At 50.5% G+C, this 25,732-nt stretch overlaps 1 protein-coding gene across 1 annotated transcript; it reads left to right on the top strand.

The window, feature by feature from the left end:
* Window positions 1-6: 6 nt before the first annotated feature.
* LOC144677750 (valine--tRNA ligase, mitochondrial-like) lies at window positions 7-25,011 on the top strand (the record flags this gene model as incomplete). The annotated part of the gene is made up of 12 exons (XM_078537778.1): window positions 7-245; window positions 1,631-1,706; window positions 2,675-2,775; window positions 3,241-3,362; window positions 7,626-7,692; window positions 16,612-16,709; window positions 17,164-17,245; window positions 18,473-18,592; window positions 19,526-19,634; window positions 22,351-22,439; window positions 22,870-22,960; window positions 24,884-25,011. Coding segments are annotated over exons 1-12 (1,254 nt in total), but the record flags the coding sequence as incomplete, so codon positions are not given.
* Between the last annotated feature and the right edge of the window lie 721 nt (window positions 25,012-25,732).

The following is a 25,732-nucleotide window of genomic DNA, read 5'->3' as shown; positions in this document are numbered from 1 at the left end:
GCTCCATTTCCGGTTCCGGCGGTGAGAGGTTGGGAAGTTGGCGGAATAAATTCCGCTGTGTTGAGTGGCTCTCCATGTTTCTCCGGTTTTGGTGGTGGGAGGTCGGTCCTCAGGTCCGGCTGCACCCTGGAGCCTCGGCCTGGGTCAGCAGCGGGGTCCAGAGCCACGTTCGGGACCGAGTCGGGAAGGAGAAGAGGCAGCGGCGGCGAGTGGAGGAGATCGAGGCCCGGAGTGGGAGCGGGGAGGTGAGAGGAGGAGGAATGGAAGCGAGAGAGGGAGAATTGAGAGGGCAGAGGACGTGTATTGGGGTAGGGGCAGGGGGCGTGCATGGGGGAGGGGGCAGGGGGTGTGCAAGGGGGAGGGGGCAGGGGGCCTGCATGGGGGAGGGGGCGGGGGGCCTGCATGGGGGAGGGGGCGGGGGCGTGCATGGGGGAGGGGGCGGGGGGCGTGCATGGGGGAGGGGGCGGGGGGCGTGCATGGGGGAGGGGGCGGGGGGCGTGCATGGGGCAGGGGGCGGGGGGCGTGCATGGGGCAGGGGGCGTGCATGGGGGAGGGGGCAGGGGGCGTGCATGGGGGAGGGGGCAGGGGGCGTGCAAAGGGGGCAGGGGGCGTGCATGGGGGAGGGGGCAGGGGGCGTGCAAAGGGGGCAGGGGGCGTGCATGGGGGAGGGGGCAGGGGGCGTGCAAAGGGGGCAGGGGGCGTGCTTGGGGGAGGGAGCAGGGGGCGTGCATGGGGGAGGGGGCAGGGGGCGTGCAAGGGGGAGGGGACAGGGTGCGTGCAAGGGGGAGGGGGCATGCAAGGGGGAGGGGGCATGCAAGGGGGAGGGGGCAGGGGGCGTGCAAGGGGGAGGGGGCAGGGGGCGTGCAAGGGGGAGGGGGCAGGGGGCGTGCAAGTGGGAGGGAGCAGGGGGCTTGCAAGGGGGAGGAGGCAGGGGGCGTGCAAGGGGGAGGGGGCAGGGGGCGTGCAATGGGGAGGGGGTGTGCAGGGGGGAGGGGGCAGGGGGCGTGCAAAGGGGACAGGGGGCGTGCATGGGGGAGGGCGCAGGGGGCGTGCATGGGGCAGGGGGCAGGGGGCGTGCAAGGGGGAGGGGGCAGGAGGCGTGCATGGGGGAGGGGGAGAGGGCCGGGTGCAAGGGATGTGTAACCATGGAGGGGAGGCTGCAGGGGTGTGGTAAGTGGGGGATGGGTGAGGGGTATTATTGTGGGGTGGTGATGGTGGGGCAGGGCTTAAGTGGGAGGTGAGGTGGAGGCAATAAGAGGTGTTATCGCCTGGAAGGAGAGTGGTTTTTCGGGGGTTTGGGGTGCCTAGGACAGTTTAGGCGTGTGGGGATGTGGTTTGAGGATGTGTGGGACTTTGGGAGGATAGAGAGCGTGTTGTGCTTCGGCTGGGAAGTGGAGGGGGGTGAGGCAGTTTGTGGAGTGGTAGCTTTGGGTAGGGGCTGGTGTTAGCCTTTCGCTAACCACCCAGTGATGCAGATGCACCGGCAGTATCCAGGAATTACAATCGGAGTGAAGAGGAAGGAGATTGGTGAGCGGGGATTCTGCTCCTGACAGTATCTCGTCTGTGGTCAGTGCCCAGGGTTAATGCTGCAGCACACAGGTTCGAATAACTGAATTTCCGATTCTCACAGGGCCGGGGAGAGCAGCCCTGGTTGGAGCCCGAGGTGATCACTTACTCCGTGCTAACACCGCCTGGAGAGAAGAAAGGTAGGAGCGAATGCTGAAACTTCAATCTGGGTGAGGTGGCATAGCTTGTAGTACGCTGCATTGACTCCCGTGAGAACCCTAAACACTGCAATCAATCAATCAATCACCACTCGAGTTTATCCTGTGAGGGTGTCATGCATGTGGAAATTACATAGTTGTTCTTGTTACGGGGCAGGGGAGCGAGGCATACTGACCTTGAGTATTGCTGAAAAAAGAGACATGTCGAAGCTTTTTGTCTTGCACTCATCAGGACACTTCGCAAGAATATCAATATAAGGGGAAACCAGATTGATGGTGGTGCTGGTTAGCACCCCTGCAGGTATGGCAAGTATTAATGACTCCCACTTTGTTATAAGTCCAGGCTGGGGAGACAGACCATCTGCTGCTCCCTTGTTTTATTGGTAGAAATGGGTCCACACAATGATAGGGGTACAATTCCACAACAATGAAGGTAGAGCTTTGTGCTGTAGTTACTGTTAGCTACAGTTCTGGAAACTTCCAGCTTGCAAATCGTGACCTGTAGCAGCCATGTTTTTGGTCCAGCAAATCCCATTTTTAAATAAGCAGAAAGTAAAGTTTGATTTACACAGTTTATGATCTCTGATGTGTCTTATGGACATGACGCTCTTCATAGTCCAATCCCTCAATCAATCTGCGCGCTGTCCTCTGGATTGGTAAACTAAGATGGGCTGAATGGCCTTGCTCATCCATAAAGGTTTTGAGACCGGGCTCTGTCATGATAAAATGTTGATTGTCTGGGTGTTTTACTGAGGGAACCTGGAATTCTATAAATAGGCTGCAAAGACTTTTGTCTCACCCGAAGTCCTGGAATAGTCAGATGTTTGGAGAGCGAATTCCTAACTCCTGAAATGCTGGGGGGCGTTGACTTGGATGTTTTCAGAGGCTCTCTCAATTGTCTGGAACGTTGAAAGAGTTGGGTGTTTTCAAACTTCATGCTTCTGTCACAGATACCTCAGTACCGCTGCCAGACTCGTACAGTCCCCAATATGTGGAGGCTGCCTGGTACCCCTGGTGGGAGCAGCAAGGCTTCTTCAAACCCGAGTATCATGTGAGTATGGCGTGTGTGTGTGACAGATCTGAGGGAGCAGAGGTTTGTGGGGGGGTTAGCGGGGTGGATGCAAGTTGCTTTGGATGAGGATCTGTGCAACTGTAGTGGTTAGGAATCAGGACAAGGTGTGTGTGTGAGCATAGTGCAATTTTTCACACTGAGTGAAGGGAACAATTCACGGCTGGGTATGCGTGTTCCCTGCTCATGCATAGTATGCTTCCCTCCCATGTATACACCTCCAATACACTCCCCTTTGTAGGAGAGACGGAAGGGGGGGAATAGGAGGGTGGGGAGGGATGGAGGGAAAGCCAGAGAGGGTGATGCAGGATTCGGGGGTGGAAGGGCAGAGACGAGAGCCAGAAGGGGAGGGGAGGAGAGAAAATTGGCATAGGTCTAAGTGAGAATCATAAGGTGCAGAGGTACTGGGCCACGATGTAACCATCTTAACTGCTGCTTCTTCCACAGGAACGCTTGCCTCATCGTGAGAACTCAACCTTCTCCCTGTGTATCCCTCCACCCAATGTGACTGGCTCCCTCCACCTGGGTCACGCTCTAACTGTTGCAATCCAGGATGCTGTGGTTCGATGGTAAATGTTTGATCTGTACAATAGGTCACAGTCACTGCTTTACACTGAGGTGCAGTGCTAATGGCTACACATCTGTCTCTGTATAACACTGGGGTACAGTGCTGGTGGGTACAGGTCTGTTCCTGTGTAACACTGGTGCACAGTGCTGGTGGGTACAAGTCTGTCACTGTACAACACTGGAATACAGTACTGCTGGGTACAAGCCTGACTGCATAAAACTGGGATACAGTATTGTTAGGTATAGGTCTGTCACTATAACACTGGGAGACAGTACTGGTGGTCCAAGCCCGACTTTGTCTAACTGGGGTACAGTTTTTTTTAATTCATTCACGGGATGTGGGCTTTACTGGCTGGGCCAGCATTTATTGCCCATCCCTAGTTGCCCTTGAGAAGATGGTGATGAGCTGCCTTCTTGAACTGCTGCAGTCCATGTGATATAGGTACACCCACAGTGCTGTTAGGAAGGGAGTTCCAGGATTTTGACCCAGCGACAGTGAAGGAATGGCGATATATTTCTAAGTCAGGATGGTGAGTGACTTGGAGGGGAAGTTCCAAGCGGTGGTGTTCCCATCTATCTGCTGCCCTTGTCCTTCTAGATGGTAGTGGTCGTGGGTTTGGAAGGTGTTGCCAAGGAACCTTGGCGAATTCCTGCAGTGCATCTTGTAGATGGTACACACTGCTGCTACTGTGCGTCGGTGTTATACAGAGACAGACCTGTACCCAGCAGCACTGTACCCCAGTGTTATAGTGATAGACTTTCCCCACCAGTACTGTACCCCAGTGTTATACAGTGACAGACCTGGGGGTGGGGGGAGGAGTGCATGTTTGTGGATGTGGTACCAATCAAGTGGGCTGCTTTTTCTTGGACGGTGTCCAGCTTCTTCAGTGCTGTAGGAGCTGCACTCATCCAGGCAAGTGGGGGGTATTCCATCACATTCCTGACTTGTGCCTTGTAGATGGTGGACAGGCTTTGGGGAGTCAGGTGGTGGGTTACCCGTCGCACTATTCCTAGTCTCTGACCTGCTCGTGTAGCCACAATATTTCTATGGCTAGTCCAGTTCAGTTTCTGGTCAATGGTAACTCCCAGGATGTTGATACTGGGGGTTTCAGTGATGGTAATGCCATTGAACATCAAGGGGCGATGGTTGGATTCTCTCTTGTTGGAGACGGTCATTGCCTGGCACTTGTATGTTGCAAATGTTACTTACCACTTGTCAGCCCAAGCCTGGATATTGTCCAGGTTTTGCTGCATTTGGACATGGACTGCTTCAGTATCTGAGGAGTTGTGAATGGTGCTGAACATTGTGCAATCATCAGTGAACATCCCCACTTCTGACCTTATTATGGAAGGAAGGTCATTGATGAAGCAGCTGAAGATGGTTGGGCAGAGGACACTACCCTGAGGTACTCCTGCAGTGATGTCCTGGAGCTGAGATGACTGACCTCCAACAACCACAACCATCTTTCCTTTGTGCTAGGTATGACTCCAACCAATTGAGAGCTTTCCCCCTGATTCCCATTGACTCCAGTTTTGTTAGGGCTCCTTGATGCCACACTTGATCAAATGCTGCCTTGATGTCAAGGGCAGTCACTCTCGCCTCACCTCGGGAGTTCAGCTCTTTTGTTTGAACCAAGGCTGTAATGAGGTCAGGAGCTGAGTGGCCCTGGTGGAACCCAAACTGGGCATCAGTGAGCAAGTTATTGCTAAACAAGTGCCGCTTGATAGCCCTGTTGATGACCCCTTCTGCTACTTTACTGATGATGGAGAGTAGACTGATAGGGCGGTAATTGGCCAGGTTGGATTTGTCCTGCTTTTTGTGTACCAGGACATACCTGGGCAATTTTCCACATAGCCGGGGAGATGCCAGTGTTGTAGCTGTACTGGAACAGCTTGGCTAGGGGCGCGGCAAGTTCTGGAAGTCTTCAGTACTGTTGCTGAAATGTTGTCAGGGCCCATAGCCTTTGCAGTATCCAGTGCCTTCAACCGTTTCTTGATATCATGTGGAGTGAATCGAATTGGCTGAAGGCTGGCATCTGTGATGCTAGGGACCTCCGGAGGAGGCCAAGATGGATCATCCACTGGGCACTTCTGGCTGAAGATTGCGGCGGATGCTTCAGCCCTCTTCCACTGATGTGCTGGGCTCCTCCATCATTAAGGATGGGGATATTTGTGGAGCCACCTCCTCCAGCAAGCTGTTTACTTGTTTGCCACCATTCACGACTGGATGTGGCAGTGGCAGGACTGCAAAGCTTAGATTTGATCCATTGGTTGTGGGATCGCATAGCTCTATCTGTCACTTGCTGCTTATGCTGTTTGGCACGCAAGTAGTCCTGTTTTAAAGCTTCAACAGGTTGACACCTGATTTTTAGGTATGCCTGGTGCTACTCCTGGCATGCCCTCCTGCACTCTTCATTTAACCAGAGTTGATCCCCTGGCTTGATGGCAATGGTGGAGTGGGGGATATGCCGGGCCATGAGGTTACAGATTGTGTTAGAGTACAATTCTGCTGCTGCTGATGGCCCACAGCGCCTCATGGATGCCCAGTCTTGAGTTGCTAGGTCTGTTCGAAATTTATCCCATTTAGCAGGGTGGTAGTGCCACATAACACAATGGAGGGTATCCTCAATGTGAAGACGGGACTTCGTCTCCACAACAACTATGTGCTGATCACTCCTACCGACACTGTCATGGACAGGTGCATCTGTGACAGGTAGGTTGGTGAGGATGAGGTCAAGTATGTTTTTCCCTCTTGTTGGTTCCCTCACCACCTGCAGCAAACCCACTCTAGCAGCTATGTCCTTTAGGAGTTGGCCAGCTCGGTCAGTAGTGGTGCTACCAAGCCACCCTTGATGATGGACATTGAAGTCCCCCACCCAGAGTACATTCTGCACCCTTTTCACCCTCAGTGCTTCCTCCAAGTGATGTTCAACATGGAGGTGCACTGATTCATCAGCTGAGGGAGGGCGGTACGTGGTAATCAGCAAGAGGTTTCCTTGCCCACGTTTGACCTGATGCCATGAGGCTTCATGGGGTCCGGAGTTGATGTTGAGGACTCCCAGGGCAACTCCCTCCCAACTGTATACCACTGTGCCGCCACCTCTGCTGGGACTGTCCTGCCTGTGGGACAGGACATGCCCAGGGATGGTGATGGTGGAGTCTGGGACATTATTTGTATGATTCCGTGAGGATGACTATGTCAAGCTGTTGCTTGACTAGTCTGTGAGACAGATCTCCCAATTTTGGGACTAGACCCCAGATGTTCGTAAGGAGCACTTTGCAGGGTCGATAGGACTGAGATTGCTCTTGTCGTTTCCAGTGCCTAGGTCGATGCCGGGTGGTCTGTCCGGTTTCATTCCTTTTTGTGACTTTGTAGCTGTTTGTTACAACTGAGTGTCTTGCTAGGCCATTTCAGAGGGCATTTAAGAGTCAACCACATTGCTGTGGGTCTGAAGTTACATGTAGACCAGACCAGGTATGGACAACAGATTTCCTTCCCTAAAAGACATTAGTGAACCAGATGGGTTTTTACGACAATTGACACTGGTTTTTAATTTCAGATTTTTATTGAATTGAAATTCCACCATCTGCTGTGATGGGATTCGAACCCAGGTTCCCAGAGCATTAGCCTGGGTTTCTGGAATAATAGTCCGGCAGCAATACCACTGCGCCATCCCCCCCCCAAAGTACTGGCGGGTACAGGCCTGTCTCTGTATAACACTGGGATACAGTGCTGGTGGGTACAGCTCTGTCAGTGTATTACACTGGGGTACAGTGCTGGCGGGTACAGGTCTGTCACTGTATAACACTGGGATACAGTGCTGGTGGGTAGAGGTCTGTCAGTGTATTACACTGGGGTACAGTGCTGGTGGGTACAGCTCTGTCAGTGTATAACTGGGGTACAGTGCTGGCGGGTACAGGTCTGTCACTGTATAACACTGGGGTACAGTGTTGGCGGGTACAGGTCTGTCAGTGTATAACACTGGGGTACAGTGCTGGTGGGCACAGTTCTGTCACTGTATAACACTGGGGCACAGTGCTGGTGGGTACAGGTCTGTCAGTGTATTACACGGGTACAGTGCTGGTGGGTACTGGTCTGGCACTGTGGTATGTTTGAGATGATGCATTAAGGGTCTCTAGAAATGTCATGGTGAAATGTATTTATATAGCACTCGTGACCGTCTGACACCCGTGAATACGCAGAAAAGGCAATGTTAAGCTGAGCACGTAGTTGGGAGTTGAAAGTGTGTGACTTTTTCTTTCAGGCGAAGGATGCAGGGCTGGAAGGTCCTCTGGGTTCCTGGCTGTGACCATGCGGGAATCGCCACTCAGGTGAGTCTTGCTTAGGTCTCTCAATGCCATCTGTGTTTGTGCCTGGATTCTCATCCAGTCCTGTGTTGTGGTCCAAATGTTGAAGGGCACAGTAGGCAAGATAGAGATGGGTTGTTGGGCGGATGGTGGGGGTCCTGTTATCTGATGGTTGTTCTGGTTTGTATGAATCCTGCACTAATTGACATCCTGTAACTGGGTACACCTCTCCCATGGGTGTCCTGTGGCTCTGTCACACTGACTGTGACATTATACCCCACAACATAATGCCAGCAGTAAGCCAACCTTTTAACTTATTCTTGGGATGCATGGCCAGCATTTATTGCCCATCCCTAATTGCCCTTGAGAAGGTGGTGGTGAGATTCGTTCTTGAACTGCTGCAGTCCATGTGCTGTTAGGAAGGGAGCCCCAGTATTTTGACCCAGTGACAGTGAAGGAACGGTGATATATTTCCAAGTCAGGATGGTGTGTGGCTTGGAGGGGAACTTCCAGGTAGTGATGTCCCCAAGTGTCTGCTGCCCTTGTCCTTCTAGATGGTAGCGGTCGTGGGTTTGAAAGGTGCTGTCTGAAGAGCCATGGTGAATTCCTGCAGTGCATCTTGTAGATGGAACACACTGCTGCCACCATATATCAGAGGTGGAGGGAGTGAATGTTTAAGATGCTGGATGGGGTGCAGCCAGATATCTGTGGATGCCGGGTTTCATAGGAGCAGGAGTAGGCTATTCAACCCATCGAGCCTACTCTGCCACTCAATATGATCATGGCTGATCATCCATTTCAGTGCCTTTTTCCTGCACTACCCCCATATCCATTTATGTCATTGATATTTAGAAATTGGTCAACCTCTGCTTTAAACATACTCAATGACTGAGCTTCCACAGCTCTCTGGGGTAGAGAATTGCAAAGATTCACAACCCTGAGTAAAAAAAAATTCTCCTTATCTCGGTCCTAAGTGGCTTCTCCCTTATTTTGAAATTATGTCCCCATGACAATCAGGGGAAACATCTTACCTGCATCTACTCTGTCTATTCCTTTAAATATTTTGTAGATTTCAATGAGATCACCCCTCATTCATAGAATCATAGAGTTATACAGCACAGAAACAGGTCCTTCGGCCCATCGTGTCCATGCCGGCCATCAAGCACCTATCTATTCTAATCCCATTTTCCAGCACTTGGCCTGTAGCCCTGTATGCTATGGCGTTTCAAGTGCTCATCTAGACATTTCTTAAATGTTGTGAGGGTTCCTGCCTCTACCACCCCCTCAGGCAGTGGGTTCCAGGTTCCAACCACCCTCTGGGTGAAAAACCTTTTCCTCAAATCCCCTCTAAACCTCCTGCCCCTTACCTTAAATCTATACCCCCTGGTTATTGACACCTCCGCTAAGGGGAGAAGTTTCTTCCTATCTATGCCCTTCATAATTTCATATACCTCTATCAGGTCCCCCCTCAGCCTTCTCTGCTCTACGGAAAACAACCCTAGCCTATCCAGTCTCTCTTCATAGCTGAAACGCTCCAGCCCAGGCAACTACCTCGTGAATCTCCCCTGCACCCTCCAGTGCAATCACACCCTTCCTATAGTGTGGGTATTAGAACTGCACACAGCACACAGAGAGAATGATAGAACTCTGTGATGTCTGCCCATGACATTCTGGTAGCAATGACAAGCATCATCGAGGTGCAGGCATCAGTAATGTGTCCAGGGAGTGTGAAGCCAGGCACAGATGAGATGTATCCCAGGCTGCTGTGTGAGACAAGGGAGAAGATTGCAGGGGCTCTGACACTAATTTTCAAATCCTCTCTAGCCACAGGAGAGGTGCCAGAGGACTGGAGGACAGTGAATGTGGTACCATTATTCAAGAAGGGTAGTAGGGATAAACCAGGTAATTACAGGCCAGTGAGTCTAACATCAGTGGTAGAGTAACTACTGGAAAAAATTCTGAAGGACAGGGTTAATCTCCACTTGGAGAGGCAGGGATAGTCAGCATGGCTTTGTCAAGGGGAGATCATGTCTAACAAATTTGATTGAATTTTTCCGAGGAGATGACTAGTTGTCTAGATGAGGGCAGTGCAATTGACGTAGTCTACATGGACTTCAGTAAGGCTTTTGACAAGGTCCCGCACGAGAGAATGGTCAAAAAGGTAAGAGCCCCTGGGATCCAGGACAATTTGACAAATTGGATCCAAAATTGGCTTAGTGGCAGGAGGCAGAGAGTGATAGTCGAAGGTTGTTTTTGCAATTGGAAGCCTGCCCTGTGGTGTACCACAGGGATCGGTGCTGGGACCCTTGCTGTTTGTCATGTACATTAATAATTTAGACGTAAATATAGGAGTATGATCGGTAAGTTCGCAGATGACACGAAAATTGGCGATGTCGTAAATAGTGAGGAGGAAAGCCTTAGATTACAGGATGATATAGATGAGCTGGTAAGATGGGCAGAGCAGTGGCAAATGGAAGTGTGAGGTGATGCATTTTGGGAGGACTAACATGGTAAGGGAGTACACAATGAATGGTAGGACCCTAGGAAGTACAGAGGATCAGAGGGACCTTAGTGTACATGTCCAAAGATCCCTGAAGGCAGCAGCACAGGTAGATAACGTGGTTAAGAAGGCATATGGGATACTTGCCTTTATTAGCCGAGGCCTAGAATATAAGAGCAGGGACGTTATGTTGAAGCTGTATAAAATGCTAGTTGGGCATTATTTATTTCAGATTTTCAGCATCCGCAGTATTTTGCTTTTATCCAAAAATTGTTGTCCAGTTGCTTTGCTGTCTGCTACACCATTGACATGCACTGAATGTGATGAAGATACTTGCGCGGGAATACAAACTAAATTCAACACAGAATTGTCAAGGTTTGTCCATTTCAGATTAAACACCCTTTCAATTATGCAGTGAGTATTGATTACTACAATTGAGTCCCTCTGGCCTGAAAATTATTACAAGTGTGAAGTCTCAGTTCTTCAGGTGTTAATTGCTGTTGGAGATTTTAAAAATGTTAACTTTAATAAAAACCTTTCCATTCTGTCTCTTTCTTCCTCAACCCAATCTTTATTTTCCTCTCTTTCTGACCTGATTTGACACTGAATTCACCCACTTTAATTTATACTTCCTTCTTAGTTCTTACGCTGTTAATTTCTCAATTCTTCAATCTGATTAAGGAGATATACAGTTTCTTGCCCTGTTGACATAGGTGTCGGATGCCCTGTTTCCCTCGCTGTGCTAACAGATTGCACTTTCAGCGGCTTGCTGTATAGAAAATGTAAAAACCTAAATGCCCAAGGGCAAAGCTAACGGATGGTAGATACCATTAGGTGCCCTGCTAATGCAAAATCTGGCCCATTAGAAAACTAAAGTTCCATTTTCATTGCAGCCATCCCAAGAGAGGATCGTACCCTCTGTTTCCAGAAGCCAAGTGTCACTGGCAAAGAATAGAGTACAAGCAGGTGCTGTTGAAGCCACCATTTTGCTCTGGCTACAGGCAAACTGAACTCTCAAAACCCCGTTCTCTCCCTTGCTCTGCTGCAGCTGCTAATCCTGCTGCCACCTCTTCGAAACTCTAGAGAATACAGGCCCAGTTTCCCCAACCTCTCTTCATAGGACAGTCCCGCCATCCCCGGAACAAGTCTGGTGAACCTTCGTTGCACTCCCTCTATGGCAATAATATCCTTTCTGAGGTAAGGGGACCAAAACTGCACACCGTATTCCAGGTGCGGTCTAACCAAGGTTCTATGCAATTGAAACAAGACTTTGCTACTCTGTACTCAAATCCTCTTGCAACTAAGGCTAACATACCATTAGCCTTCCCAATTGCTTGCTGCATCTGCATGTTAGTTTTCAGTGATTTATACGAACATACGCAATAGGAACAGAAGTAGGCCATTCGGCCCCTTGAGCCTGCTCTGCCATTCAATAAGATCATGGCTGATCTGTTTGTGTTTCAAGTTCTACATTCCCATCTACCTGAGATAACCTTGCCTAACAAGAATCTATCTACCTCTGCCTTAAAAATATTCAGTGGCCCCGCTTCTACTGCCTTCTGAGGCAGAGAATTCCAAAATCGTACAACCTCTGAGAGAAAAAATTTCTCCTCGTCTCTGTCCAAAAAGGACGACCCCTAATTTTAAAACTGTGTCCCCTAGTTCCGGACTCACCTACCAGAGGAAACGTCCTTTCCACGCCCACCTTGTCAAGACCATTCAGGATCTTTTTAAAAATTCTTTCAGATGTGGGCATCGCTGGCTAGGCCAGCATTTATTACCCATCCCTATTTTCCCTTGAGAAGGTGGTGGTGAGCTACCTCCTTTTACAGCTTCAATCAAGTCACTAAAATCCAGTGGAAACAAGCCCAGCCTGTCCAACCTATCCTCAGAAGACAACCTGCTCAGTCCCGGTATCAATTTAGCAAACCTGCTCTGAACCACCTCCAACGTGTTTACATCCTTCCTTAAATAAGGAGACCAAAACTGTACTTTTACACAATATTCAAGATGTGGTCTCACCAATGCCCTGTATAACTGAGGCATAAGATCCTTTTATGTTGAATTCCTCTCATAATAAAGAGTAGCATTCCATTAGCCTTTTTGATTAGATGCTGTACCTGCATACTAACTTATTGTGACTCATGCACGCGAACACCTAGATCCCTCTGAATCTCAGAATTCTGCTGTCGTTGTCCGTTTAAGTAATGGTCTGCTCTTTTTATTCTTCCTGCCAAAGTGAACAACTTCACATTTTCCCACATGATACTCCATCTGCCAGATTTTTGCCCACTCACTCAACTTATCTATATCTGTTTACAAACTCTTCTTCATAACATACTTTCTTACCTATCTTTGTTGTTTGCAAATTTAGCTACCATGCATTCGCACACCTCATCTAAATCATTGATGTAAATTGTAAAAAATTGAGGCCCCAGCACAGACCTTTGTGGGACCCCACTCATCACATCCTGCCCATCAGACAGCCTCTGTTTTCTGTCAGCCAGCCAATCCTCTATCCATTCTGATATGTTACTGCTACACCATGAGCTTTTATTTTTTGAAATAACCTTTCATGTGGCACCTTCTCAAATGCCTTCTGGAAATCCAATGTATGTCTACAGGCTCCCCTTTATCCACGGCACACATTACTCCTTCAAAGAGCTCTAATAAATTGGTTAAACATGATTTCCCTTTCACAAAACCATGCTGACTCTTCCCAATTACCTTGTGTTTTTCTAAGTGTCCAGCTATAATCTCTTTAATAATCGACTGTGACATATTCCCCATGACGGAAGTCAAGCTAACTGGCCTATAGTTTCCTGTTTTCTGCCTCCCTCCCTTCTTGAATAGAGGGGTTATATTTGCTACTTTCCAATCTGATGGAATCTTTCCAGAATCTAGGGAATTTTGGAAAATTAACACCAACACACCTACCACCTCATTAGCCACCTCTTCTAAGACCCGGAGACTTGTCAGCCTGTAGCTCCATCAGTTTGCTGAGTACCGCTTCCTTAGTGATTGTAATTGCACTAAGTTTCTCTCTCCCCTCCACCTCCTGATTTATAGCTATTACTAGAATGTTTTTTTATATCCTCTATAGTGAAGACAGAAGCAAAATATTTGTTTATTTCATCCACCATTTCCTTATTATCTACTAATAATCCCCATTCCCACTCTCTAGAGGACCAACACTCACTTTACCTACCCTTTTTCTGTTTAAATACCTGTAGAAACTCTTGCTATCCGTTTTTACATTTCTAGATAGCTTCCTCTCATGGTCTAAATTCTTTCTCCTGATTAACCTTCTAGTCATTCTTTGCTGTTCTTTATATTCTAACCAATCATGTGACCTGCCACTCATCTTTGTGCAGTTATATGCTTTTTCCTTGAGTTTGATGCTTTCTTTAACTTTTTTAGCTAACCACAATGGTGGGTCCTCCCCTTAGAATTTTTCTTTATAGTAGGAAATGTACTTATTCTGAAAAAGTCCCCTTAATTATCTGCCATGGCTCTATTGATCTATCCCCTAGCCTAGTAGCCCAGTTAACTTCAGCTAGCTCAGCTTTCATGCCCACATAGTTGCCCTTATTTAAGTTTAAAATACTAGTCTTAGACCCACTCTTCTCCCTTTAATACTGGATATAAAATTCAATCATGTTGTGGTCACTGCTATCTAAGAGTGCCTTTACTCTGAGTTCACTAATTAATCTTGTCACATTACACAATACCAAGTCCAATGTAACCTGCTTTCTGGTTGGCTCCAGAACATGTTGCTCCAAGAAACTATCTCAAAAGCATTCTATGAACTCCTCATCCAGGCTACCACTGGCAATCTGATTTTTCCAGTTTATATGAAGATTAAATTCACCCATGATTATTGCCGTCCCTCTGTCACAAGCACCCAATATTCCTCTTGTTTACTTTGTCTTACATTGTGGTTACTGTTAGGGGCCTGTAGACCACTTCCACTAGTGACTTCGTTCCCCTACTACTCCTCATCTCCACCAAAACCAATTCTACATCCTGATTTCCTGAACCAAGATCACCTCTAACTGTCGCACAAGTGCCATCCTTAATTAGCAGTGCTACCCCTCCACCTATACCTAGCTTCCTATCCTTCTTGAGGTCATACACCCCTCGATATTCAGGACCCAATCCTTGTCATCCTGCAGCCATATCTCTGTAATGGCTATCAGATCATATTTATTTACTTCAGTGTGTGCTGTCAATTTGTTTACTTTGTTATGAGTGCTACGTGGATTCAGATACAGAGCCTTTAGTTTTGTCTTTTTGTTATTTTTGTGACATCCAGTCTTGACTCTTGATGCATTCTTAGATTTTTTTCTCTCTGACCTCATTTCCCATCCTACTATTTTCTTCTTTTACCTTGTCTCTACTCTTTGATATACCACATCTTTCCAAATTTGATCCCTTGCCCCTACTATTTAGTCTAAAACGCTGTCTACTTCACTAGTTATTTGGTTTGCAATAACACTGGCCGCAGCACGGCTCAGTTGTAGACCGTCCCAACGGTACAGATCCCACTTTCCCCAGCACTCGTGCCAGTGCCTCATAAGCCGGAACCCACTTCTCCCACATCAGTCTTTCAGCCATGCACACATCTCTCTAATTTTATGTACCCTATGCCAATTTGCAATTGGCTCAGATAATAAGCTAGAGGTTATAACCTTTGAGGTTCTACTTTTCAATTTAGCACCTAGCTCCTCATACTCCCTATGCAGAAAATCTTTCCTAGTTCGACCTATGTCGTTGGTACCTACATGGACCACGACAACCAGATCCTCCCCCTCCCACTGCAAGTTCCTCTCCAGCCCTGGCACCAGGCAGGCAACGCAGCTGTCTGGACTTTCGCTCTTTGCTACAACAAACAGTACTCACTATACTGTCCCCTATTGCCACAATATTCCTGTTTTCTCGTCCCACTTGGATAGCTTCCTGTAACACGGTGCCATGGTCAGTTTACTCATCCACCCTGCAGTCCCCACTTTCATCCAAACAAGCTGAGAGAACCTCAAACCTATTGGACAATTGCAGAGGCTCACACTCCTGCCCTCTTGGGCCCCCTCACCTGCCTCCTGGTACAAAACATCCAGGTAGCTTTCCCCTTCACTGATGTGTTGCAGAGCCTGCACTCAGCCTCCAGCTCAGTGACTGAGCCGAAGTTCCTCGAGCCGCAAACCCTTACTGCCGACATGTTTGCCTGGGTCACAATGTTATCCAGGAGCTCCCACATGCTCCAGCATTGACACATCACCTGTCCTGCCACCCTTAATGTATTTTAAATAATTGCTTAATTGTATTAATCACTTACTTAATGTTGCTTTTTAATATATATTAACTTTACCACCAATTTGTATACTATTTTAAACCATAGGAATATAATAGACCTTAACCACTTACCAGATACTCATCAAACAGCTAGCTCCTTTCCCTGTGGCAGAGCAAGAAGCAATTCCCACAGGGTGAGAAAGATAGAAAAAGGAAACAAATGCCTCCTCCCCCACCCTTCACCCAGCTCCCCCTCTCACCAAACTCCCAAGTCTACACTCAGTTTCCTCAGCTGCACTCCGTTTATGAGGACACGCAGGTCGCTTTGTACATCTACACTTTCTAATCTCTTACCATTTAAGAAATACTCTCTGCATCCGTTCCTCATGCCAAAGTGGATAACCTCACGTTTCCACATTGTATCCCATCTGCCATGTTCCTGCCCACTCAAGACTGTCCAAACCCTCTTGAAGCCGCTTTGTATCTTCTTCACAACACACATACCCATGTAGCTTTGTGTCATTCATGAACTTGGAAATATTACATTTGGTCCCCACATCCAAATCATTGTTATATATTGTGAACAACTGGGGCCCAAGTACTGAACCTTGTGGCATCCCACTCATTCCTCCTCTGTTTTCTGCCTGTTAGCCAATCCTTAACCCAGTATATTAGCTCCTATCCCATGTGCTTTAAGCTTGCTAACAAAACACCTGCAGCGGTCTTTATCAAGAGCCTTCTGAAAATCCAAGTATACTATGTCCGCTGAATCCCCTTTATCAATTCTGTTAGTAATATCCTCAAAAAACTCCCAACAGGTTCATCAAGCATGAGTTCCCGTTCGTAAATCCATGTTGACTACGCCCAATCAGACCAAGTGTTCATTTATCACATACTTTAGAATTGATTCTAGCATTTTTCTACTACTGATTTTAGGCTAACAGGTCTGTAGTTCCATGTTTTCTCCCTCCCTCCCTTCTTGAATAGTGTCCTTGAGGATCTTGGGGCCCAGGCAGCTGATGGCATGGTCGCTAGTGGTAAGGCAGTGGAAATCGTTATGGAAGAGTCCATTGTCATGACGGGTGATTGCTGGAAGATTGTTCGGTGAGTAGGTTAGAGCCAGGACCAACGCTCTCTCTCCTCTTTGGCAGGTGGTTGTAGAGAAGCAGCTGTGGAGGGAGCAAGGACTCAGGCGACAAGACCTGACTCGAGCTGCATTCCTGAGGGAGGTGTGGCGGTGGAAGGAAGAGTAAGTACTGCTCTGAGATTTCGCCAACTCGACTCGGCATCCCTGAGACGGGCCGTCTCAGCCTGTGACCGTCGGTGCCAGCCATGGTTCAGTGGGTAGCATGCTCAGCTCGGAGCTAGGAGGTCGGGGCTTCAAGTTCCAGTCTGCAGCACAAAAATCTACCCTGACTCTCCAGGTGCAGTACTGAGGGAGTGCTGCATCGTTGGAGGGTCAGTACAGAGGGAGCACTGCACTGTAATCAACGTTACTGAAATGAAATATTCTGGTCGCCAGCATTTTACTGTTTGTGGTATATGGCCATATGCACATTGGCTGCTGTATTTTCCTTAACTCGGCAGTGATGACATTTGACAACATGTTTCATTGACTGTAAAGAGCATGGGGGCTGTCCTGAAGATATGAAATCTGTAGGAATTCAAGTCTGTCTTTGTACCTCTCGCATTGTGCTTGGCAGGAAAGGGGGTGAGATCTACCATCAGCTCCGACGGTTGGGCTCTTCGCTGGACTGGGGCCGGGCCCGTTTCACCATGGATACGGTGAGTCGCCATGGATACAGCTCCTCGCGCTTTATTGGTGACACAGGCAGGTGGTGCATAGGCAGCTTTCAACCCTCTTCCTGCTGGATCTCATTCCAGGGACGACTGCTGCATCTCTCCTTTCTGTTCAACCCATGTAAAACACTGGCTAGATCTCAGCTGGAGTGTTGTGTCCGTTATGGACGCTGCGCTTTAGGAAAGATTTCAAGGCCTTGGAGGGGGAGATTTACCCGAATAGTATCCAGATTGAGGGACTTCAGTTAATGTAGGAAGACTGTGGGATTGTTCTCCTTAGAGCAAGAAGGAGAGTTGATTGAAGTCTTCAAAATTTTTTGAAAGAGTAAATAAGGAGAACCTGTTTGCAGTGGCAGGAGGGTCAGTACAGGAGGGGGGACGTGGATTTAACTTGTTCCGCAAAAGAGTGAGAGGGAAATTGAGGTGAGTTACGTTTTTTTGCAGCGAGCTGAGACCTGGAATGTGCTGCCTGAGAGGGCGGTGGAAGCAGATTCCGTAATAACTCTCAGAAGGGAAATAGTTGAAAGAGAAAAATTTGCAGAGCTATGGGGAGAGAGGTGGGAGGGGGAGGGGGGTTGGGTGGGTGGGGGGGGAAGTGGGACTAATTGAGTAGCTCTTTAAAAGAGCCAGTACAGGTACAAAGGCCCAGATGGATTCCTCCTCCCGTGCTGTATCATTCAATGATTCTCGCTCCTGTTCTGTCCCGGGCTCTGTTACTTCCTTGATCAGCCAGAAACCCACCGCCACAGTTGCCCATCTCGAACCTAAGCTGCTGGACAGCTCACCCACGCTTGCTCTTTGAGATGGAGTGGGTGTGGATTCCTCCTGCTGCTCGGCCTAGAGATGGGAAAAGCTGAGGACAGGAGGATCCCTGAACCTTCATAAGGGAAGGCGGGTGGAATTTACCCAGCTGAAAGGCAGTGGGACGCTGGTAGAACGCCGGCTGCAGTGTGCAGCTCAGGCGCACTGACCTGTGGCACGTGCTGCAGGCAGCCCCCCTCCCCAGTACCGCCACAGGCCAGTGACCGGCTGAGAGACTCCGTTTGCTGTCGCTGTGTGAATTTGCTGCCGTCATCGTGGCTCCTCGCGCTGACATTAACCATTAGCCTGAGCGGCTTGAGATGCGGCTTCACTTCCACCCGGTGCCTGTTTCTCGATGTGTAGTCGCGACTGGAGTCTCACCCGCTGACTTCTTTCCCGTCATCTTCGCAGGGCTACTCTGAGGCTGTGACTGAGGCGTTCGTGCGGCTGCATGAAGCCGGCCTGGTGTACCGTAGCCAGAGGCTGGTGAACTGGTCGTGTGCCCTGAACTCCGCCATCTCCGACATCGAGGTACAATAGCCGGCCGTGTCCGTTTCAACAACTGACCTTTCATAAAGTGCTTTGCGCAATCCTCCTGGGCAAACTTTGACAACGATTCACACACGATGGAGTGTATGGGGCCTAGGCAGCTGAGAGCATGGAGGCCAATGCTGAAGCAGTTTAAAATCAGGGGAGCTGAGGCGGCCAGCAATGGAAGATTGCAAACATCTCAGCGTTTACGGAGGCTGGAATGTGGGAGACCAGCCAGGGATGCGTTGGGATAGTCGAGTCAAGAGGTAACAGGGCGTGGGTGAGGGTTTCAGCAGCAGATCAGCCGGGACAGGTGTGATGTTACGGAGATGGAAATAAGCAGGCAAGGATAGACAGCACAAAGCTCATCTCTGGTCAGATATGACACTGAGGTTGTGAGCAATCTGGGTTCAGCCTCGGGTGCCAGGGAGAGGGATGGGGTTGGTAGCTGGGGCACGGAGTTTGTGGCACAAAAGACGATGGCTTCAGTCTCCCCAGTGTTTAGTTGAAGGAAATTCCTGCTTATCCAGTACTGGACGTTGCTCTGGTAGGAGGCAAAGAACAGAACCTTAAAATTAGGGCAGGAAGCACTTCTTCACGCAAAGGGTAGTGGAGAACGATGGAAAGGCCATGGATTTAGGGGAAATAATTGGAGCTTTTGAGGCTGGGATCAGTATATTTTTGCCAGATAGGGGCCTTGCGGGTTTTGGTGGAAAGGCAGCTGAGTGGAGATGAGTTGCAAATCCAGTTGAAGGATGGAGCAGGCTCAGGGCCTGAATGGCCTCCTCCTGTTCTTGGATCAACTCTAGGCTGAGCGGCCCCCTCCTAGTCACAGGGGAAGGTTACAATGACCCCTTCACCTACTCGATTTACTCGTTCTCCCTTTCCTGGTTCACCCTATGTTTACACGCAGTGCCTTTCTTAAACATGCAGGTGGAGAGCCGGGAACTGAGTGGCCGCAGCTACATCTCCATCCCCGGCTACCAGGACAAGGTGGCATTTGGCGAGCTGGTGCACTTCGCGTACCTGACGGAAGATTCCAGTGAGTTTCTGCGCGACGCTCTGCTGACTGTTCTCTGAAAGCATTTGATGGAGCCTGGAGTGTAAGGCATTGTCCTTTCCCCCTCTGGGACTGGGTGGGACAGTGGGTCAGACACTGTCCTTTCCCCCTCAGGGACTGGGTGGGACAGTGGGTCAGACACTGTCCTTTCCCCCTCTAGGACTGGGTGGGACAGTGGGTCAGACACTGTCCTTTCCCCCTCTAGGACTGGGTGGGACAGTGGATCAGACACTGTCCTTTCCCCCCTCTGGGACTGGGTGGGACAGTGGGTCAGACACTGTCCTTTCTCCCTCTGGGACTGGGTGGGGCAATGGATCAGACACTGTCCTTTCCCCCCTCTGGGACTGGGTGGGACAGTGGGTCAGACACTGTCCTTTCTCCCTGGGACTGGGTGGGGCAGTGGATCAGACACTGTCCTTTCCCCCTTGGGACTGGGTGGGGCAGTGGATCAGACACTGTCCTTTCCCCCTCTGTGACCTAGGTATTTATCTAATCCAGATTGTGGGGGTGCTGGGGTGTTTCAGGTGCCCTCTGGGGCAGTGCAGTCCAATAGTTCCTGAGGGGAACACTTCAGTAATCACGTTAGGTTTATGCACAAGTCCTGTTACAGTCAGAACTGTTGCAGTTGCTTCTTGTGGGTGAGATTCAGTGACAGCGAGTCCGGTGTGAGCCCATTGAGGGGTGCAGGTGGGGCGGGAACTGAATTCTGGTGATGTTGATTGTCCCCAGAACTTGGGGATGAGGGAGGCGGGAACCCAGAGAAGCTGCACTGTGTTAGATTTCTCATTGGTTCAAACCTAGTGCTCTCCTGATCCTTCATTAAGTAAGCAGATTCAAAATGCATGAGATAATAAAATACCTGACAAAGGTTTTTTCAGTTAATGACAGCACACTGATTAGCATATGCAATCAGAATGTCTGTATACTCACATGTAGACGATCCATTGGACTTTACATTCAGAGGCAATTTGCAGTCTTAAGTCTCCACTTGTACTAAAGATCAGCGCGTTGTGTGTTGAGCCCTTTTACTTCCTATTCCATGTTCTACACCTCCTACTGATCTATATTGGTGGTGTTTACGTTCTCCTTTATTTTACTTTCCCATGTTCCTCTTTACCTGTGTCAAGCCGTCAACTTGTTATATGTTTTTTATTTGCCCTTGAACTGAGTGGCTTGCTCGGCCTTTTCAGAGGGCACTTGAGAGCCAGCCACATTGCTGTGGGCCTGGAGTCACGTGTAGGCCAGGCTGGATAAGGTTGGCAGATTCCCTTCCCTGAAAGACATTAGTGAACCAGATGGGTTTTTACAAGAGGCAGTGGTAGTTTCATGGGCACCATTACTGAGGCGAGCTTTCGTTTTCAGATTTTACTAGTTGAATTTTTATGGTGGGATTTGAACTCATGCCCTCCCCTCGTTACCTTCTCCCCTCGTTACCTTCTCAGAAACAATTAAAGATGAGCACAAATGCTGGCCTTGCTCACATCCCATGAAAGACTAAAACAAAAACGCGCACTGCGCTGCACGTCACTTCACCTCCGCCCCATTGGATGGCACTGGGTAAGGGTGGGGGAAAGACCAATCCTGAGTCACGTTACTGCACAGAATCACACAACTGTTACGGCGCAGAAGAAAGCCTTGTCTGTACCAGCTCTCCGAATGAGCCATTCTCCTGCCTTTTCCCCCCGTAACCTTGCACATTGTTTCTATTTAAATAATCATCCAATGCCCACTTGAATGTCTCGATTAACACTGCCTCCACCACACTTCCAGGCAGTGCATTCCAGACCTGAACCACTCGCAGTATGAAAAAGTTTCTTCTCGCATTGCGTTTGCTGCTTTTACAAGTCACTCGATCCTTTTGTAAGCGGGAACAGTTTCTCCCTGTCTACCCTGTCCAGCCCCCTTATAATTTTGAACACCTCTATCAAATTCCTCTTAGCCTTCTCCTCTCCAAGGAGAACAGTCCCAACTTCTCCAATCTATCTTCATAACTGAAGTTTCTCATTCCTGGAATCATTTTTGTAAACCTCTTCTGCACTCTCTCCAATGTGTTCACATCCTTCCTATAGTGTGGCCCCCAGAACTGTACCCAATACTCCAGCTGAGGTTTTTTTTTCCTTTATTTGTTCCTGGGATATAGGTGTTGCTGGCTAGGCAACATTTATTGCCCATCCCTAATTGCCCTTGTTCAGAGAGCATTTGAGAGTCAGCCACATTGCTGTGGGTCTGGAGTCATGTGTAAGCCAGACCAGGTAAGGACGGCAGATTTCCTTCCCTAAAGGGCATTAGTGAACCAGATGGGTTTTTACCATAATCGGCAGCGGTTTCGAGGTCGTCATTAGACTTTTAATTCCAGATTTTTATTGAATTCAAATTTCACCATCTGCTGTGGTGGGATTTGAACCCGGGTCCCCAGAGCATCACCCTGGGTCCAAGGGCAGTGGCCACTATGCCACCACCTTCCCATAACTAGCGCCCCAGTTCTGCATAATCGCATTGCTCTTGTGCTGTGTGCCCCTATTAATGAAGCCCTGGATACTGTATGCTTTATTAACTGCTCTCTCCACCTGACCTGCCATTTAATGACCTATGTGCATATACGCCCAGTTCCCTCTACTCGCATAGTGCGGGGTTAAATATTTTCAAACCCCCCCACCACTCACTCACCTACCCATTCACACTCCTTTTCTCTGCTCAGGTGAGGAGGTTGTCGTGGCAACAACGCGGCCTGAAACCATGCTGGGCGACGTGGCAGTGGTGGTCCATCCAGGCGATGGCCGGTATACGGTGAGGCGGGTGGGGTGAGGTGGGCAGGGCGGGTGTGTTGAGGACACTGGGTGCACTGAAGTGTCGCGCAGCGGGATAATTGTCATCTTCAGATTAGAACAGATTAATGGGGGTGAAATAAATGTTCTACTTTAAGCATCCTTGTGTGCGCATTCTCTCTCTCTCTCTCTCTCCCTCCCTCTCCCTCTCCTGCATGTGAGCGCCCTGCCCCTCCCTCCCTCCCTCCCTCTCTCGCGCATTCACTCAGTCTTCCTTCCTACATTCCCTCGTGCTCCCTGCTGGGTTATATCGAGCTCTCCGGTGCTGATTTCATTCCTTTTCTGTACATTTTGACACCAGGACAGTCTGCTGTGGTGGGAGATTGGAACTGAGCACTCTCCAGTGAATAGTCACTTCATTAACTGTATCCTCTGCTTCCTCCTCCTTACAGCATCTCGTGGGGAAGCAGCTCCGTCATCCCTTCACAGGCCGTCTGCTGCCTGTTCTCGCCAATACGCTGGTCGACCGTGAGTTCGGCACAGGTAACAGCTCAGAGCAAATCTTATTCCTGTGTAATTCATTACTCTGGAACCTCGAAACCGGCAGTGAGGAGAGGGTCCCGTGGGATAACTCCCACGGGACCTCGGATGCGTGGGACAGCATCTGGGGTCCGGGGTCCCGTGGGAGCTGTCCCACGCGTCTGGGGTCCCGTGGGAGCTGTCCTACGCGTCCGGGGTCCCGTGGGAGCTGTCCCACGCGTCCAGGGTCCCGTGGGAGCTGTCCCACGCGTCCGGGGTCCCGTGGGAGCTGTCCCACGCGTCCGGGGTCCCGTGGGAGCTGTCCCACGCGTCCGGGGTCCCGTGGGAGCTGTCCCACGCGTCCGGGGTCCCGTGGAGCTGTCCCACGCGTCCGGGGTCCCGTGGAGCTGTCCCACGCGTCCGGGGTCCCGTGGGAGCTGTCCCACGCGTCCGGGGTCCCGTGGGAACTGACCTGGGGTTCAGGGTCCCGTGGGAACTGTCCCACGCATCTGGGGTCCGGGGTCCCGTGGGAGCTGTCCCGGGGTCCGGGGTCCCGTGGGAGCTGTCCCGGGGTCACGTGGGAGCTGTCCCGGGATCCGGGGTCCCGTGGGAGCTGTTCCGGGGTCCGAGGTCCCGTGGGAGCAGGCGTTACTGACCTTGCTCTCAGCCGAGAACCTGTGGGGACTGGCGTGAACCTTTGGAATTCTCTACCCCAGAGGATGTGGAAGCTGGGTCATTTATATATTCAAGGCGGAGTTAGACAGATTTTTGATCGACAAAGGAGTCAAGGATTATGGGGGACAGGCAAGTGGAATGAAGGCCAAAATCAGATCAACCCTGAATGATGGAGAAGGCTCGATGGGCTGAATGGCCTACTCCTTTTCCTATTTCCTATAATCTTATGTTTTTATAATGCTGACCCTGGAATCTGTGGGAACTGTAGTGATGCTGACCCTGTGCTAACCCTACACTGACCCGGGATCCATTTGGAGCGAGCGTACTGACCCTGCACTGACCCGGGATCCATTCGGAGCGAGCGTACTGACCCTGGATGCATTCGGAGCGAGCATATGGAACCTGCACTGACCCGGGATCCATTCGGAACAAGCGTACTGACCCTGCACTGACCCGGGATCCATTCGGAGCGAGCGTACTGACCCTGGATGCATTCGAGCGAGCATATGGAACCTGCACTGACCCGGGATCCATTCGGAGCAAGCGTACTGACCCTGCACTGACCCGGGATCCATTCGGAGCAAGCGTACTGACTCTGCACTGACCCGGGATCCCACAGGGATGAGCGTACTGACTCTGCACTGACCCGGGATCCCACAGGGATGAGCGTACTGACCCTGCACTGACCCGGGATCCCACAGGGCTGAGTGTACTGACCCTACACTGACCCGGGATCCCACAGGGATGAACGTACTGACCCTGCACTGACCCGGGATCCCACAGGGATGAGCGTACGGAACCTGCACTGACCCGGGATCCCACAGGGATGAGCTTACTGACTCTGCACTGACCCGCGATCCCACAGGGATGAACGTACTGACCCTGCACTGACCCGGGATCCCACAGGGATGAGCTTACTGACTCTGCACTGACCCGGGATCCCACAGGGATGAACGTACTGACCCTGCACTGACCCGGGATCCCACAGGGATGAGTGTACTGACCCTGCACTGACCCGGATCCCACAGGGATGAGCGTACTGACCCTGCACTGACCCGGGATCCCACAGGGATGAGTGTACTGACCCTGCACTGACCCGGATCCCACAGGGATGAGCTTACTGACCCTGCACTGACACTATGCTCGCCTGGGACTGTAGCGGTGCTGGCAATGGTCCAGTGACACTGGCGTTGCCATGGGTATTAGTGGGCAGGTAAGCGGCTATCTCCTTTCCTGACCGCCCTGTTCAGTTGGTGCTCCTCTTCCTGACAGGTGCTGTGAAGGTGACTCCTGCTCATGACTATACTGACTACGAGCTCAGCCTGAAACACCAGCTCCCTGTCATCTCCATCTTTAATGAGAATGGAACCATGGCAACCGAGAGTGGAGATTGGCTGCAGGTAATGGAAATGTCAGCGGGACGGTAACGGGAACCGGCGTGAAGGTAACAAAGGGGTGTTCGAGATTGGGAGGAGCCAGGGAGCAAGAGCAGGAGTGGGAGGAGAGAAGGGAGGAGTGGGGGGGAGAGAAGAGAGGAGCGGAGGGAGAGAAGGGAGGAGCGGAGGGAGAGAAGGGAGGAGCGGGGGGAGAGAAGGGAGGAGCGGGGGGAGAGAAGGGAGGAGCGGAGGGAGAGAAGGGAGGAGCGGAGGGAGAGAAGGGAGGAGCGGAGGGAGAGAAGGGAGGAGCGGAGGGAGAAGGAGGAGCGAGGGAGAGAAGGGAGGAGCGGAGGAGAGAAGGGAGGAGCGGAGGGAGAGAAGGGAGGAGCGGAGGGAGAGAAGGGAGGAGCGGAGGGAGAGAAGGGAGGAGCGGAGGGAGAGAAGGGAGGAGCGGAGGGAGAGAAGGGAGGAGCGGAGGGAGAGAAGGGAGGAGCGGAGGGAGAGAAGGGAGGAGCGGAGGGAGAGAAGGGAGGAGCGGAGGGAGAGAAGGGAGGAGCGGAGGGAGAGAAGGGAGGAGCGGAGGGAGAGAAGGGAGGAGCGGAGGGAGAGAAGGGAGGAGCGGAGGGAGAGAAGGGAGGAGCGGAGGGAGAGAAGGGAGGAGCGGAGGGAGAGAAGGGAGGAGCGGAGGGAGAGAAGGGAGGAGCGGAGGGAGAGAAGGGAGGAGCGGAGGGAGAGAAGGGAGGAG

Source organism: Cetorhinus maximus, unplaced genomic scaffold (assembly GCF_964194155.1).
Source record: "Cetorhinus maximus unplaced genomic scaffold, sCetMax3.hap1.1 HAP1_SCAFFOLD_2978, whole genome shotgun sequence".
Lineage (NCBI taxonomy): Eukaryota > Metazoa > Chordata > Chondrichthyes > Lamniformes > Cetorhinidae > Cetorhinus > Cetorhinus maximus.
Note: the sequence above shows the minus strand (reverse complement) of the source record. Positions and strands in the feature narration are given on the sequence as shown.